Genomic DNA, 15158 nt, shown 5'->3' with positions numbered 1-15158 from the left:
AGGTCAAAATCCTGGAACTCCCTACTTGACACCATTGTCGATCTACCTACATGATATGGTCTGCAATGGTTCAAGAAGACAGCTCACCACCATCTTCTCAGGGATAACTAGGGATAGGAAATAAATTCAGACCCAGCCAGAGACATCCATGTCCCATGAATGAATAGATAAAAATATATTAGTCAGTGGGGAAACTGCAACCCTCAATTAAACCTGTACCTTTAATCCTAATATCCATTTCTGAAGAACTTTTTAGCAGGGTCATAATAGGTTGTATAGAAGCCATATCTAAAACCAAGAATGGGAATTCGTATCTTTTAACAATTAAGACTGTTTCAACATGATTTCCTAAAGCAGTGCCTCTGGGGAGAATTGCTGCAAAAATGGTAATGTGTTATGATCCTAGCTGATATTATTATTGGACAAGTCAGATCCCAGAATAAAATCTGAGTTTGTTCTTTTGTTCTTTTTATTTAAAGTGGCAGTCTTTCAATGAAACATAAACACACACGGATGCAGGTTTAGCTTTGTAATAAACCAGGCATTTCTGACACAAAAGAATGAAAATTAAACAAACAAGCTATCTGAATGTGAGACGTTTTGAAAGATGTCAAAAAACAGCAAAATCTAATCCAATCTGCTCCCAAGCACTGTCACCTTAGAGTTACTCTAAATTCCAAAGAAATCAATCTGTATTTGAAATAATTGCTTTGTCTCAATTTTCAGTCCTCTGGGCTATGAGGCCTAATCCTTATGATCATTTGCACAAATGAGATCTTTGGCTTTCTCAACTTTAAATAACCAATTTCCTACCAAATACTCCACAAACTGCACACTTCACTGAGATAGCTTGTTTTCTTAACTGATGTGAACAATCCCTTTCTCTGGCAAAAACCACACTTACATCCAACATCAATCAGGTCTCCTTTGGGATGGCATTCAAAAGATTTTTGAACATTTTTTAAAAATTTGTTCATCCTATATTTTGCTAAGATAATTCCCCAATGTTTTCTCCATCCAATCTTAAGTTCCCACTGTACAAATTAATTTCCATTCACACTCCAACTGGTATACGCTAGTTTTGTATCATGATTTCAGAAAAACTGACTGAAATGATTTTTAAACCCCTTCACAAAAAAAGACCAAAAGCTATATGGCACTAAGATAAAATCCCAAACTCTAAAATGAAATTAATATAAATAAATCACGCATCATTCCATCCTCCCAAAGAAGGATAGGAAAATCTTTAAAAGCATTTCATTTCCCATCAAAATTCCTTTTCATTATAATGTGTACGTCTCAGTAACAGTAGAGAGACATATAGCACAGTATATTGACGTAAAGCATACAAGGGCTCACACAGCAACCATACTTTTCATAAGTCCATTTGAATCACTCCACTCTTCTATACATTCTATACAATAAAGTGCTGACTGCAAAATTTTCTTTGCCAGACACATGAATAATGTTTAAATTATATGGCTGGAGGATTCAGCACCATTGAAACAATTATAAGCTCTCATCCTGAAATTTGTCAGAAAAAAATTCAAAGGATTGGGTTTTTAATAATAATCGTATCTTCCACATTGTTCGTGACATAAATCTGAAAATTATGTAGAGCCAATACAAGTCATAATGTTTCCTGTCCACTGCTAAATCTTTCCTTTGAATTTCTTTGAAAAGTAACTGACTGTCCCCAGCTCATCATTTTAAAGTAAAATGGTATGCACTCACACACACACACACACACACACACACACACATGCACGTGCACACACATGCATGGACATGCATGCACACACACACACAGACCCACACATACACGCAGACACACACATGCACACACACACACACACACACACACACACACACACACACACGAGTGTCAACAGCCTGCATAAATTGTTTCTCATAATTCAGTGCTGCTAACACAGATTTCAAGTTATCATCTTTCAAGTTCTTGTATCCATTCAAATTTTTTGTCTTCCTTTAATAAATTCATTAAATGGAAACTTGTCAGTGCCGAATTTCAGAACAAGCTTCCAATAAAAACCAGTCATGCCAAATTATCACAAAATTTCACATTTTGTCCTGGGCATGAGAAAATCCTTCACTTCTCTGGAAGACACTTGCCTTTGTCCCAAAGTGGGGACTAAACAAAAACAGATTTGCTTTGACAAATTCACATTCAGCCAAATTTATAGACAAATTGGTTCTCTGTATCTGATCAAAGAGTTGAGCTGAGTGGTGCAAATATTCTTCTCAGCTTTGTCGGAAAAGAACCAGTGTAAACAATGAAGCATATAGCCCTTCAATTACTTTATTGGTTAATTATTGGAACATTGGCATTCATTCCGAACAAAATGACTTTGCATTGGCAAAGTCCATTCAGAGTTACAAAAGTTGAAATCTCTTTGGCTCTATCAATCATGGAACTTGCCAGTATCCTTTTAGCAAAGCAATACAGGGCAAATCATGTGTGTCCTATTCTTTCAATTCAGTCATCCAACCTGAAGTGTCTGAGGCCACTTTTGTAAATACATTGACTTTGAAATAGCCAATATAGAATCTATCCAATTTCAACACTATCACAGTTAGTGAGGTCCAGCCACTATGACTTAGTTCAGTATTGATACTATCCATCATGACTTAATTCCCTCAATTGAGCTAATTTCTCTGGATTGAGTCTGTAACTGTTTTGTTTTACAAGTGACACATTAAAATCATGAGCAGCCTAAACCTGTTTTGCTGACCTATTCCCATGAATTAGAATTCCATGATAGCCTTTGTAAGTTACCATGATATTGTTCTGGAAGATAAAGCATGAAGCTATCTAAACTTTTTAGGCACCTCTGTGATTTCCAGCCCAATTGTTGTGGAGCGGTCAACATTTGAATTTTCAATTTCTGATTCATTCTGTAATTGTTCTGATATTTCTATTTCACGCCCTACCTCTTTCACTAACATAAATACACTTTCTTCCTGACTTGACTATATACTCTCTGCCTGCCTTGCTGACTTGACTTTTCTTCTATATTTGCTTGTGCATTACTCACTTTTTCACCTCCACTCCACATCCTATTCACCTGCTAAATTAGTTTAAATGCCCTCTAGCTGCACTAACAACTCCCCCTCCCACAAGGATGTTAGTCCCATTGTGATTCAGGTACAATCTGTTAGACTCGTACATTCCCATTCCCTCTAATGATCCAGGGATCTAAAACCCTCTCTCCTGCTCCAACTCTTCAGTCATGCAATCTTCCATTCTATCCACCTATTCACAAACTCATGAGAATATGGTACCATGGTAGTGCAGAGACTGCAACCTTTGAGATGCCACTTTTCAATCTCCTACCTAGTACCCTAAATTTTTGTTACGAGGCCTCACCCCTCTTTCTCACTATGTCATTGGTAACAATGTGAACCACTATCTCCGACTCTTCTCCATCTCCAAGATGTGATTTTGTCTGGTTTCATCCCTAAGTGGAAATACATCAACATAGGTTTTGTTTAACTAATAACAAGCGCAAATGTTGGAGAAACTCAGTTTGGGTCTGGCAGCATCTTTCCCCCCCCCCACCCTTTATTTCATTAACAGGATGATGGCATCACTGGCTAGGCAGCATTCATTGCCCAACCCAAATTGCCGAGGGGGCAGTTGAGAGTCAACCACATTGCTGTGGGTCTGGAGTTACATGTAGGCCAGCCCAGATAAGGATGGCAGCATCCTTCCCTAAAGGATATTAGTGAACCAGATGGGTTTTTCCAACAATGGATTCATGATCATCATCAGATTCTTAATTCAAGATATTTATTGAATTCAATTTCCACCATCTGCTGTGGCAGGATTCAAACCCAGGTCCCCAGAACATTATCTGGGTCTCTGGGTTAACAGTCCAGCAATTAAAGGCCATCACCTCCTTTGCAGCTGTAATGTTATAATGCTCACTCTATTCAATCACCCCTTGTATGGTATGATCCGTCTATATTGCAAACAGAACTGCTCAATGCACCTATGTAAATGTGACAATAACAAATCAAATCAAAGCATCATACCAATCTCAAAACTGGTTCTCTCTCGCAGATACTTCCAAGCTAGCACTTTCAGATTTCCAGCATCCACTCTGGTTTGCTCATTTTCTAAACGAATCAGGCGGAGAGTCAAGAGTGCTATTCTGATAATTTTTTTCATGCACAGTAAATGAAGTCTGAGGGCTGCTGAGTCATGGAGATCTTCAGCACAGAAAAACTGAAAAAGTCTCTTTAGTCGATTGGTCATAAGCGGCCACCTAACTATTCTAATCCCGCTTCCAACGCTTGACTCATAGCCTTGTGTGCCATGGCATCGCAAAGTGCACATCTCAACACTTCTAAAATGTTATGAAGGTTTCTGCCTCTACCACCCTTTTAGGCAGAGTTCCAGATCTAGTTTGAGTTTTAAAAAAAGCACTGAAAACAAAACATTCAGGACAAATTCCAGCATCTGCAGTAATTTGCTCCAACAATTTAAAGCAGTCGGTTCTTAGCACTTATTGATATTTTTTCTCTCATAAGCAGTTAATCGCTCAATAAATGCACGGTAGAGACAAGCATTTCACTTCGAATTCCCACCGTCTGCGATCTAACACAAATCTTCATAATCACAGGGAGAGGCCGCAGTCCCGCCTTTGAAACCTTGTCATTGGATAGAGCGGGGTCAGTCGTAGTTGCGAAACGGACCATGTGTCCATCAAATGGGCCGGCCACCAGATAGCGCTTCTTAGGTCCCTGAGAAACAGATGCAAACTGCAGGAGGGATTGTGCAAATTTGACGGTGAACATCAGCCGTACAGGAGTTCGGTTGTGGCGGGCAAACGGCAGGAATATTCCAACAAAACAAAAAGAAACCGAAACTCGTTCATCTGTGAAACGTCAACTCACAGAGCATGTAACTTTCACAAGCGTGTGTTTTGCAAGAGGCTGACGCCTAATTAATAATAATTTTAAAAAAGGCTTGGTGTAACGTTATTTTATGGTACTTAATGATAGTTGCAGAAGAAACGGGGTGGAGGGAGTCACTTTTTAAAAAAACACTGGGTTGCGGATTTAACATCCGAATGGTATGTCTTGGAGCTAGATTGAATGGTAATTGTCATTGGGGTTCTTTCAAAGTGCAGGTAAGAGTGACAAGTGACTTAAAATGTTAACTCATTTTGCCTCCTCACAGATGTTGCCAGACCTGGTGAGTTTCCCCCAGCATTTTCTGTGCTGGTTGGGCTTGTAAACAACTGAAGCAGAACTGTCAGAAACCAATGATGTGTTTCTAGCAAACAATCGCTATTAGAACTGATTGGTCTTTGTCTGCTTAATGTTTAGAGTTATATGCCCACACTGACACACTTATGCAAATAGTCTCTGAAATTATGTGATGAATGTGCTGCCTTTTACTTAATTCTTCTTCTGTTTCATTCTAAATGAACAGCATGAAATTTTAAGTATAAGCAGAAGGTGAGAAGATTGATTCCATTGAAGAATTAGATGTTTATAAGTGTATCGGCCATGATCCTGAATAAAGCAGTAATCCTTCTTCTACATACATGCATTTTGACCCTGGGACGACCACTGAAACAAGCAAGATCTCCAATTATACCCAACAAGCCATTTATAACTGTGTGGAATGCCCCTACTGCAGCCTGCCAATCCTTGTTTGGTGTTGATCTCAATCTGGAAATGTTTGACATAATTGCAAATCAAAATGACTCCTTAATTGGACAAAACATTGCCATCTTTTATGAAAATAAGCTGGGCTCTTACCCCTATTACACAGCGAGTGGAATTTCTATAAATGGGGGTGTCCCACAGAATGCTAGTTTGAAAGAGCATCTTGCAAAGGCCCAAGTGGATGTGAAAAAGCTAGTACCTCTGAAAGACTTTAGCGGATTGTCGGTCATTGACTGGGAGGCTTGGAGGCCCTCCTGGATGAGGGACTGGGATCAGAAAGATATTTACCGTAAAAAATCAGAAGAGCTGGTGCGAACAAAACATCCGGATTGGCCTGAGAGTCGGGTGCTCGAGCAAGCACAAACTGAATATGAACAAGCTGCCTGTGATTTTATGGAATTGACATTGAATTTGGCAAAAGGCCTTAGGCCTGGGGGCTTGTGGGGCTATTATGGCTTTCCCTGTTGCTATAACAGTGTCATTTCCAAAAATTACACTGGAGAATGTCCAGCTATTGAGCTGGAGAGGAATAATCATCTGATGTGGCTGTGGAGAGAAAGCATGGCCTTGTATCCAAGCATCTACCTGGATCTTAAACTTCAATCAACAGAGAATGCACACAAGTTTGTTCATTATCGGATCAAAGAGGGAGTCCGCCTTGCTCAACTGAGAGCAAATCACAGCTTGCCTGTCTTTCCATATGCTCGGATTGTGTACACCAACACCACACACTTCCTGACTGAGGTAATCCATATGTTTTTCAGCCTTATAGTAGGAAGGCACTTATACCAGGCATGGTTCAATGCTGCCAAGCTCCAAGTGCACTTGCCAATCAGAGTTAATTAGTGATGTTGTAGCCTAATGTGCAGCCCACATGCTGGAAACCAACACAACAATCCCGCATACACCTGTGTCTGAAAGTAGCACAATTTCCCAAAACAGTCTATGCATGGGACTGTTCAAATATAAGACAAGGAGCTGTGTGTGGAGGGACAAAGGATAGCTGTTCTGCCTTGGGCACAATTAGTATTTCTCGTACAGAATTGAATTCGAATAGCATTTGTTTTTGAAATGATGTATTACCCCAACTTTTCTGCAAACTTTTATTTGCATTTGATCCAAATGCAAATTGCCATGAACAGGCACAATTGGACAGTATTTTAAAATGCAATCTTATAAATGAAATAAAGCTCGGCCTTAAAAATATTGCTAGATCTGTTTACGAGTGGTACCTTGATAAAGTTTTTAATTAATACAACTGGAAGAGATATCAAGTATCCTCTGTTATATTGTTACTTTTCTGCTTGTGAATAACTTGTCATTAATTTACTGAAAATACCTTTTCAAGAAATTTGCAAAATTGTTTTCTAGTTAGATTAGGGTATAGTAGTCTTTCATAGCTTTTTTAAAAAAAACTTTAAAAAACCCATCAATTACTGCCCTTGTGCCCAAAGCAGGAATTCTTAAATTTCAAAACTCCCTGAAAGTCCTAGAGTCAAATATAATAAGTGGAAACTTCTACTGCTGATTAATTCGATCATTTTGGGCATGGCCAATTTTCTTTTTGGGATCTTTTTCTGGTTAAATGTTTTTAAAACTAATCCAAAAATCATGGAAAGATTTGTGCCAGACTCAATTTGGAATCTATCGTACCAGTTTTGATGATATCTGGAAGTTTGCACCAAAAATAAGCTGCCAGTATTGATCACAAATTGCAGTCTCACGTGTTTCTGAAAATACAATTAAAGAATCTCCAAAGGAGATGTGTAATTGAGTCAACAGACCTAAAATGCCCTAGGTGCTCTGCAGAGAATGGTTGATTTCAGTTGGAGTTGGGACAACTGTGTTAGGTTAGAACCAGGGTTACTGTTCTTAATTGCTATCCATTGATTTTATTTTTGGGTGTACGTGACCACAACTCTCCCACCATTTGGCTGTGATGCCATCCAAAGTGAAATACCTACCAACAATCACAGTCTAAATTTCCATGTGAAAGTGTTTTCTAATAATTAAATATGCTAAATGGCTGAAAGACTGGAAGTGTGGTGAAAGAGAACTGGGAGCTCAAGGCTGAGAGGAGTGAAGTAGGTAAATACAAACATGATCTTTGACAAGTGGATTCATAAGCATTCGGCTTCAACATGGAAATCCAAACAAGCCACCAGAGGAGAAAACCTATTCTAGACAAACTGTTGGACTAAGAGGCCCTGACAAGATCTAGTTCAATAACCTGTGAAGGTATGAGCGGAATCGCAAACAGTAACAGCATCATTTTGTCTGTTCTACAATTTTTCAGATTGACTTGGTCCACACGATTGGAGAGAGTGTAGCAATGGGAGCTGCAGGGATCGTCCTTTGGGGAAACTCTGATTATGCCAAATCTCAGGTAAAACATGCCCTCTGACAATTCCTATGGACGATTTGAGCACTTGCACTTTGAGCGATGTTCCGTGACTTTATTAAAGCTTATTTTCTTGGTTTCAAACTTCATTCATCTGGTAACAGTTGGACTACTTTCTTGCATTTATGTCCTTTTTTTAAACTGTACTGTAAATACAAGTGTCAGTTGTAATAACTGTAGAACCTCCCCCACTTTACCATTAAGACAAAGCTGAGGGAACAACCCTGGCTCAATGAAGAGTTTAGTTGAGTATGCCAGGAGCAGCACCAGGTGTACCTAAAAATGAGGTGTCAGCTGTAAAGTGACAACACAGGACTGCTCGCACGCCAAACAGCATAAGCAGCAAGTGATAGAACCCACTAAGTGAGGTTTCAACAATTGGATCAGATCTATGCTATGCAGTTCTCCCACAGCCAGTTGTGAATAGTGGTGGACAATTAAACAACTAGGAAGAGGAGACTCTACAAATTCCCGCCATTCCCACCACCCCCCCCCCGCCTCAATGATGGGGGCAGTCAAGCACATCAGGGCAACAGGCTAGGCTGAATCATTTCCAGCCAACTACTGCCAGGTAGGCTGAGAGGATGATCTATCTTAGCCTCTCTGAGGCTTCGAGCATCTTCATGCCAGTCTTCTGAATATGTTCATATTCAGCATCAAAGTATAGCTAGCAAAGTATAACTATAGCCAGTGTTCAGTCAATTTATTCACTCCATGTGGTATTGAGAAATGGCTGAAGACTCTGAATACTGCAGTAGTTATAAGCGCATAGTATTCTGGCAGAAGTACTAAAGAATTTCTGTCATTTATATAAATGATTTGGATGTAACCATTGGATCTATGCCTAGTAAGTTTGCAGGTGACACCAAAATTGGAGGTATAGTGGACAGCAAAGAAGATTACCTCAGAGTACAATGGGATCTTGATCAAATCGGCCAATAGGAGCTAGATTTAGATAAATGTAAAGTGCTGTATTTTGGAAAACCAAATCAGGACAGGACTTATACACTAAATGCTAAGGTCCTGGAGAGTGTTGCTGAACAAAGTGACCTTGGAATGCAGATTTGTAGTTCCTTGAAAATGGAGTCATGGGTAAACAAGGTAGTGAAGAAATTATTTGGTACGCTTGCACTTATTGGTCAGTGCATTGAGTATAGGCATTGGGAGATCATGTTGCAGCTGTACAGGGCACTGGATAGGCCACTTTTGGAATACTGCATGAAATTCTAGTCTCCCTGCTATAGGAATGATGTTGTGGAAGTTTGTATGTCTTTTCTGCATCCTCTCATTGGTGTTGCCAGCATTGGAGGGTTTGTGCTAAAGGGAGAGGCTACATAGACTGGGGCTATTTTCCCTGGACCACTGGAGTTTGAAGGGTGACCTTTTACAGTGGTTCGTAAAATCATGAGGGGCCATGGACAGGGTGAATAGAAAGGTCTTTTCCCTGGAGTGGGGGCATCTGTAACTCGAGGGCTTTGATTTAAGGTGACAGGGGAAAGATTTAAAAGGGACCCATGGTGCAACTTTTTCACGCAGATGCTGGTGCATGTATGGAATGACCTGACAGAAGAAGTGGTGGAGGCTGGTACAACTACAACATTTGAGGCATCTGGATGCTTACATGAACAGGAAGGTTATAGGGGGATACAGGCTAAATGCTGGCAAATGGGACTAGATTCATTTAGGATTTGGTTGGCATGGACAAGTTGCACCCAAGTGTCTGTTTGAGTGCTGTGCATCTCCATGACACTGATCTCCAGAAATAGCCACACCCCCAGCCAAACCCTGGCATCTACCCCACAATGTGGGAAAATTTCTCCAGTACATCCTGCTCACCAAAAATCTAAGCCAGCTAATTACCATCCCATCAATCAATTATTATCTGATCAGCCTCCGTCATCAGCAACATGATGGAAAGTGTTATCAACAGTTCTGTTAACTGGTACCTACTCAGCAACAAATGGCTTATTGATGCCTAGTCTGGATTCAGCCAGTCAGCACGTGACCTATTACAGACTTTCACTGAAAAGCTGAATTTGTTGAACTGAGAGTGACCACCCTTGACAAGAAAGCATTTGTCAAAGTATAGCATCAAGGAGCCCTGGCAAAACTGGAGTCGATGGGGATCAGAGGAAAAGCCCTTCATTAGTAGGAGTTGTACCTAACACACAGGAAGATGGTTATGATTCTTGAAAGTCAATCATCTCTGCTCCATGAAATCATTGCAGGAGTTTTTAAATGTAGTGTCCTTGGCCCAACCATCTCAAACTGTTTCAATAAAAACAAAATATTGCAGATGTTAGAGATCTGAAATAAGAATAGCAAGCCCTGGAGAAACTCAGCGGGTCTGGCAGCGACTTCAGAAAGGCTCACCGCCACCTTTTCAAGAGAGAATAGGGATGGAAAAGTAAATGTTGGCCTAGCCAACAATGCCCACACCCAATGAGATAATAAATAAGAAATATACCTCTGCCTTTTAATGAGCTTCTGTTGAGCAATCCAGAATGAATACTCGGTCATAGCATCACGGAGATGTACGGCACAGAAACAGACCATTCCATCCGACTCGTTTGTGCTGACCCAGCTATCCTAAATAGATCTAGTGCTGTTTGCCAATGTTTGGCCTACATCCTTGTAAACCCTTCCTATTCTTGTAACCATTCAGATGCCTTTTAAATGTTGTATTTGTACCAGCCTCCACCACTTGCTCTGGCAGCTCCTTCCATGCACACACCACCCTCTCAATCATGTAATATGATTCTGTACAACTCCGTGCGTTAGTTCATAATTCACTATCAGAATTCGGGCATCAAGCTTCACAATTCTATCCTTCCTTCCTCCCTCCCTTTCCCCCACTGCATCCCAAAACCAGCCCAGCTCGTCCCCGCCTCCCTAACTTGCTCTTCCTCTCAACTATCCCCCCTCCCACCTCAAGCTGCACCTCCATTTCCCACCTACTAACCTCATCCTGCTTCCTTGACTGTCCATCCTCCCCAGACTGGCCTATCCCCTCCCCACCTATTCTCTCCTCTCCACCTATCTTCTCCTCTATCCATCTTTGGTCCGCCTCCCCCTCTCTCCCTATTTATATCCAAACCCTCTCCCCATCCCCTTTTCTGACGAAGGGTCTAGGCCCAAAACGTCAGCTTTTGTGCTCCTGAGATGCTGCTTGGCCTGCTGTGTTCATCCAGCTTCATACTTTGTTATCTACAATTCTAGCCTGACTGTTTTAGTTGAATAACAAACCAATTCTACCTTTGATCTCTACATTCCAATAATATTAACTCTAAACCACAACATTCCAAAAGTCAACTAGTGCAGATTTCAGGGAGTATGGATCAAAGTGCAGATATTAATGTCCATTAATCTCTCCCAATGATTTTGTTACCATCGTTGTCTAATCTGCTTAAGCTCAATATTCTGTCATTAATGGTGACAAAGCAACAAGTCCCAAGTCGCATATCATTGATAACTGACTGAATTTCTCAGTCCTTCAAATTCTTATTGTTTGCGAAGTGTCCTAGTTCAAAAGAACTGGATTTTGAACTAAAAGCTATTATCACTGAACGCATGCTGATCCCAAAATAAAGCAATTCCAGGAAATTGTGACGTCATATTCTGCAATAACAATCATATCCCACAAACTTTGTCTCAGTTCTCTCCAGCCCACAATTTCTGCTTATTGACAGCTAATCCTCAGCCAGGCTCGACTTTGTAAATGTACCCATTGAAAAGAAGAGCCAAAACTCATAGAAATACGCAACAAAAATGTAGAAAAATAAGAGGTACTCACTTGAGTTTTAAGTGCCTGAAGATGATTATAGGAGTTCAATAGCCTGATTTAGCTTTGTAAACACTGGGAAAGAGTGTAGAAATGCAGACAATGCAATCGGTTAGTCCTGACCTTTACACAGGATATAAGTAGATGGAAAATGTAGCTATTTCTTTCATCTACTTTCTGTCTCCACACTGTTAACGTGGGGTGCAGTGGCCTAATGGTATTACCACTGGAGTATTAATCCAAAAACTCACCTAATGTTCTCGGGACCTGGGTTCAAATCAGGAATTTGAATTCAATAAAGATCTGGAATTAAGGGTCCAATGGTGACTATGAAGACCATAGTTGTTTGTCAGAGAAACCCATCTGCTTCACTAACGTCATTTAGCGAAGGAAATGTGCCATTCTTACCTGATCTGCCCTACATGTGACTCCAGACCTACATCAATGTGGTTGACTCTTAACATCCTGCTGAGCAATTAGGGATGGGCAATAAATGCTGCCTAGCCAGACACACACACACCATGAGCGAATAAGAACAGGAGGGCTGAGATTACACAATACTTTTCAGACTTACTAATAAAGATAGCACCTACATCTGTGGATAACTGGCCAGGAAATGCCATTCCCTAATATGAATGCTCCTTCTTGCATCCATTAGCATTCAATTGCAGCTACAAAAGGAGCACAAAATCCATATTTTAATAGTTGGTGCACCGTCATGCTCTGGAATAAAATGATTCAGAACATAAGTTAACTGAGTAGCTGCCTAAAGAATAATTTCTCGGTCTCCATTTAATCCATTTGACTATTTGAAACAAAAGGAATGCATTTTAAGAAGTAAGAAATGTTAATGAAATGTTTCTTTCTTGTTTAGGAATCCTGCCTTGCTCTGAAAGCATATATCAGTGAAACACTGGGTAACTATATTGTTAACGTAACAAATGCTGCATTTATCTGCAGTCAGTTGTTGTGTACAGGGCATGGCAGATGTGCACGAGTGAACAATGATAGCCACTCGTATTTGCATCTAAACCCAGACGTCTTTAGAATAAGAGTGAACCCTTCAGACAAAGGGCCAGCATTCCTCTGGCAGGGACAGATAGCTGAGAAAGACATGAGAGAAATGACGGCCACATTTCATTGCCACTGCTACAACGGATGGACAGGGGAACACTGTGAGATCACAGATGAATAGACCAGCGACGCTGTGTAGCCTTTTAACGAGTGCTTAAAGTGAGCAAACACCAACCTGTGGCAATGGCTCACTTTCATCTTCGTTGGTGGATTTACCACGGTTGAAATGAATACAAAAAATATTGTAAATACTCAGCAGGCCTGGCCAAAAAAAATCCAAGCAATTGCGGATGCTGGAAAGCAAACAAAATCGGACGTTGCTGGAAAATTTCAGCAGGTCAGGCAGCATCTGTGGAGAGGCAAAAAAAGGAGTTAACATTCCAGTGAGCTTTCTTCAGAACAGTCTGGCAGTGTGGGTGAGGGGAAAAAATCAGAGTTCATGTTTCAGATGTTTTAGCTTTCATTTTCTGTCTATTAGATGCTGCTTGATCTGAAGTGTATTACCAGCATTTTATGTTCAGCTTTAGATTTCCAGTATTTGTAGTGTTTGTTTTTGTGTCATACATGCATGTGAACAAGCAATTTAGGAGCAGATGTAGGACACACAGACCCCTCGAGCCTACTCCGCCATTTGGTAAAATCACACATGATGTGATTATCCCACATTCCCACCAATCCCAAAGACTGGGTTCATTTGGGATTTGCATCTGGAACCACCTACACCCAAAGTGAGAACACACCAATAGACCAATAAATTTGCTTTTATCTGGTATCATCAGCACGTATTCAATAAAATATTTTCTACCACAAATGCATTTTTTTCTTGTGTATCAAGCTGCTGGTATTGTCTACCAGTCTGGTAAATGAAATGTAAAATATTTTTAATTGTTTTTGTTTAAGCACAATGGTTTCAGTTTCTCCAAGGGCTACTCATTCAATAATGGATTTGTACTGTGATCATTTGAGCTCCTCCAACTGTCTGCCAGAACACATTCTACTCCAACAAAGTTAGATTTTTCTTCAATCAGTGTTAATAATGGGGTTAACCTGTTTTAAATTAATGGCTGAGCATTAAATTAGCATTCACCACCCTCTCTCTCACCATTGATGTTTTGCACTACCCTGAATTATTCAGTTGAAAGCCAATGTGATTTATTAGTGGTTAATAGATGAAAAAACGCAGGTGATTTGGTGATGGGAATAAAAATTCTTCAGTTGTGTGTAAGAGCACTTCTGGATTTCGAGAAAAGTTAGTGTTAATGGGATCTTGTGGCACAGTGTATTGTCCCTACTTTTAGACCAGGAAGCTTGGAGCTGGACCTCCACACTGTATGGATTCAAGTCCTACCTGCTTTAGACATATAACATCTCTGAACAGGTTAATTTTTTAAAAAACCTTGATTGTATTATCCTGCTAACATTTGTCATGCACACTTTTTCATTCCTCTGTATTAATCCCTATTTTTTTTTGTCATCCAGGGAGATCTGCATTTGTATAGAGCTATTGTATCCGTGCTGCCTGAATAAACTAGCTACCAGTTTTTTTCCACTTTACAGCGTCTGCCCCTTGTAAGCTGTTACATTTTACAGTGCATCAGCTGCAGATCCTGCTTCCTTTAGCTCAGCCAGAATACAGTCAAGTCCTTCAGACCTTTTCACATTACTAATTGCTGAAATGATGAATTTATCACATTTGCAGCCATCTTATGTCGTAACACATTCAGGAAATATTCTGAAAAGCGATGCAAATCCACTGTTTTAGCACAGACTTTAGAAATACTTCAGTAACTAACTGACTCATATACTAAATGGAATTAAAAGAATGTTTTATTGAAAATACCTCTGTTTCTTTGTCTCTTGTTTTCTATATGGGCTTTCAGTATATTCATTTGGCACCCCTCTCTTCTAATTTCAGATACTGCAGTCTGCTCGTGCTCTTTATTATTGGTGGATTTTATCAATAGTGAGAACGGGTATCATTGCCAAATTGTTCTACAATTAAGATCGGCTAAATTTGGAATCCAACTCAAAGGGACTTTCAAAAAGTTTGAATCTAAGAAGTTAAAGTGTTTCCTCAGTTTTCCATTCTCACAATTTACTGGTTAATTTTAATCGTTACCTTAATTCATGCAAGAATGTTTTTCACTGGTCTCCCATCTGTTGCCCCATACTTTAAAGAACAACTACTAGTTAGCAAATTAA

At 40.0% G+C, this 15158-nt stretch overlaps 1 protein-coding gene across 2 annotated transcripts; it reads left to right on the top strand.

Moving 5' to 3' along the window:
- The first annotated feature begins 4717 nt into the window (after nt 1-4717).
- Nucleotides 4718-14765, top strand: LOC125460601 (hyaluronidase-1-like). 2 transcript variants are annotated; one of them, XM_048548238.2, is made up of 4 exons: nt 4718-4927; nt 5462-6444; nt 7997-8086; nt 12757-14765. In XM_048548238.2, the coding sequence occupies exons 2-4, from the start codon at nt 5518-5520 to the stop codon at nt 13075-13077; spliced, it is 1338 nt and encodes a 445-aa protein (XP_048404195.1). In that variant the 5' UTR covers nt 4718-4927; nt 5462-5517; the 3' UTR covers nt 13078-14765. The 2 variants fall into 2 exon arrangements, with proteins under 2 accessions (XP_048404195.1, XP_048404196.1); XM_048548239.2 differs by having other exon boundaries at nt 4718-5156.
- Nucleotides 14766-15158: the final 393 nt, after the last annotated feature.

The sequence above is a fragment of the Stegostoma tigrinum genome, chromosome 11 (assembly GCF_030684315.1).
Source record: "Stegostoma tigrinum isolate sSteTig4 chromosome 11, sSteTig4.hap1, whole genome shotgun sequence".
NCBI classification, from domain to species: Eukaryota; Metazoa; Chordata; class Chondrichthyes; order Orectolobiformes; family Stegostomatidae; genus Stegostoma; species Stegostoma tigrinum.
This window is presented reverse-complemented; position numbering and strand designations above follow the sequence as displayed.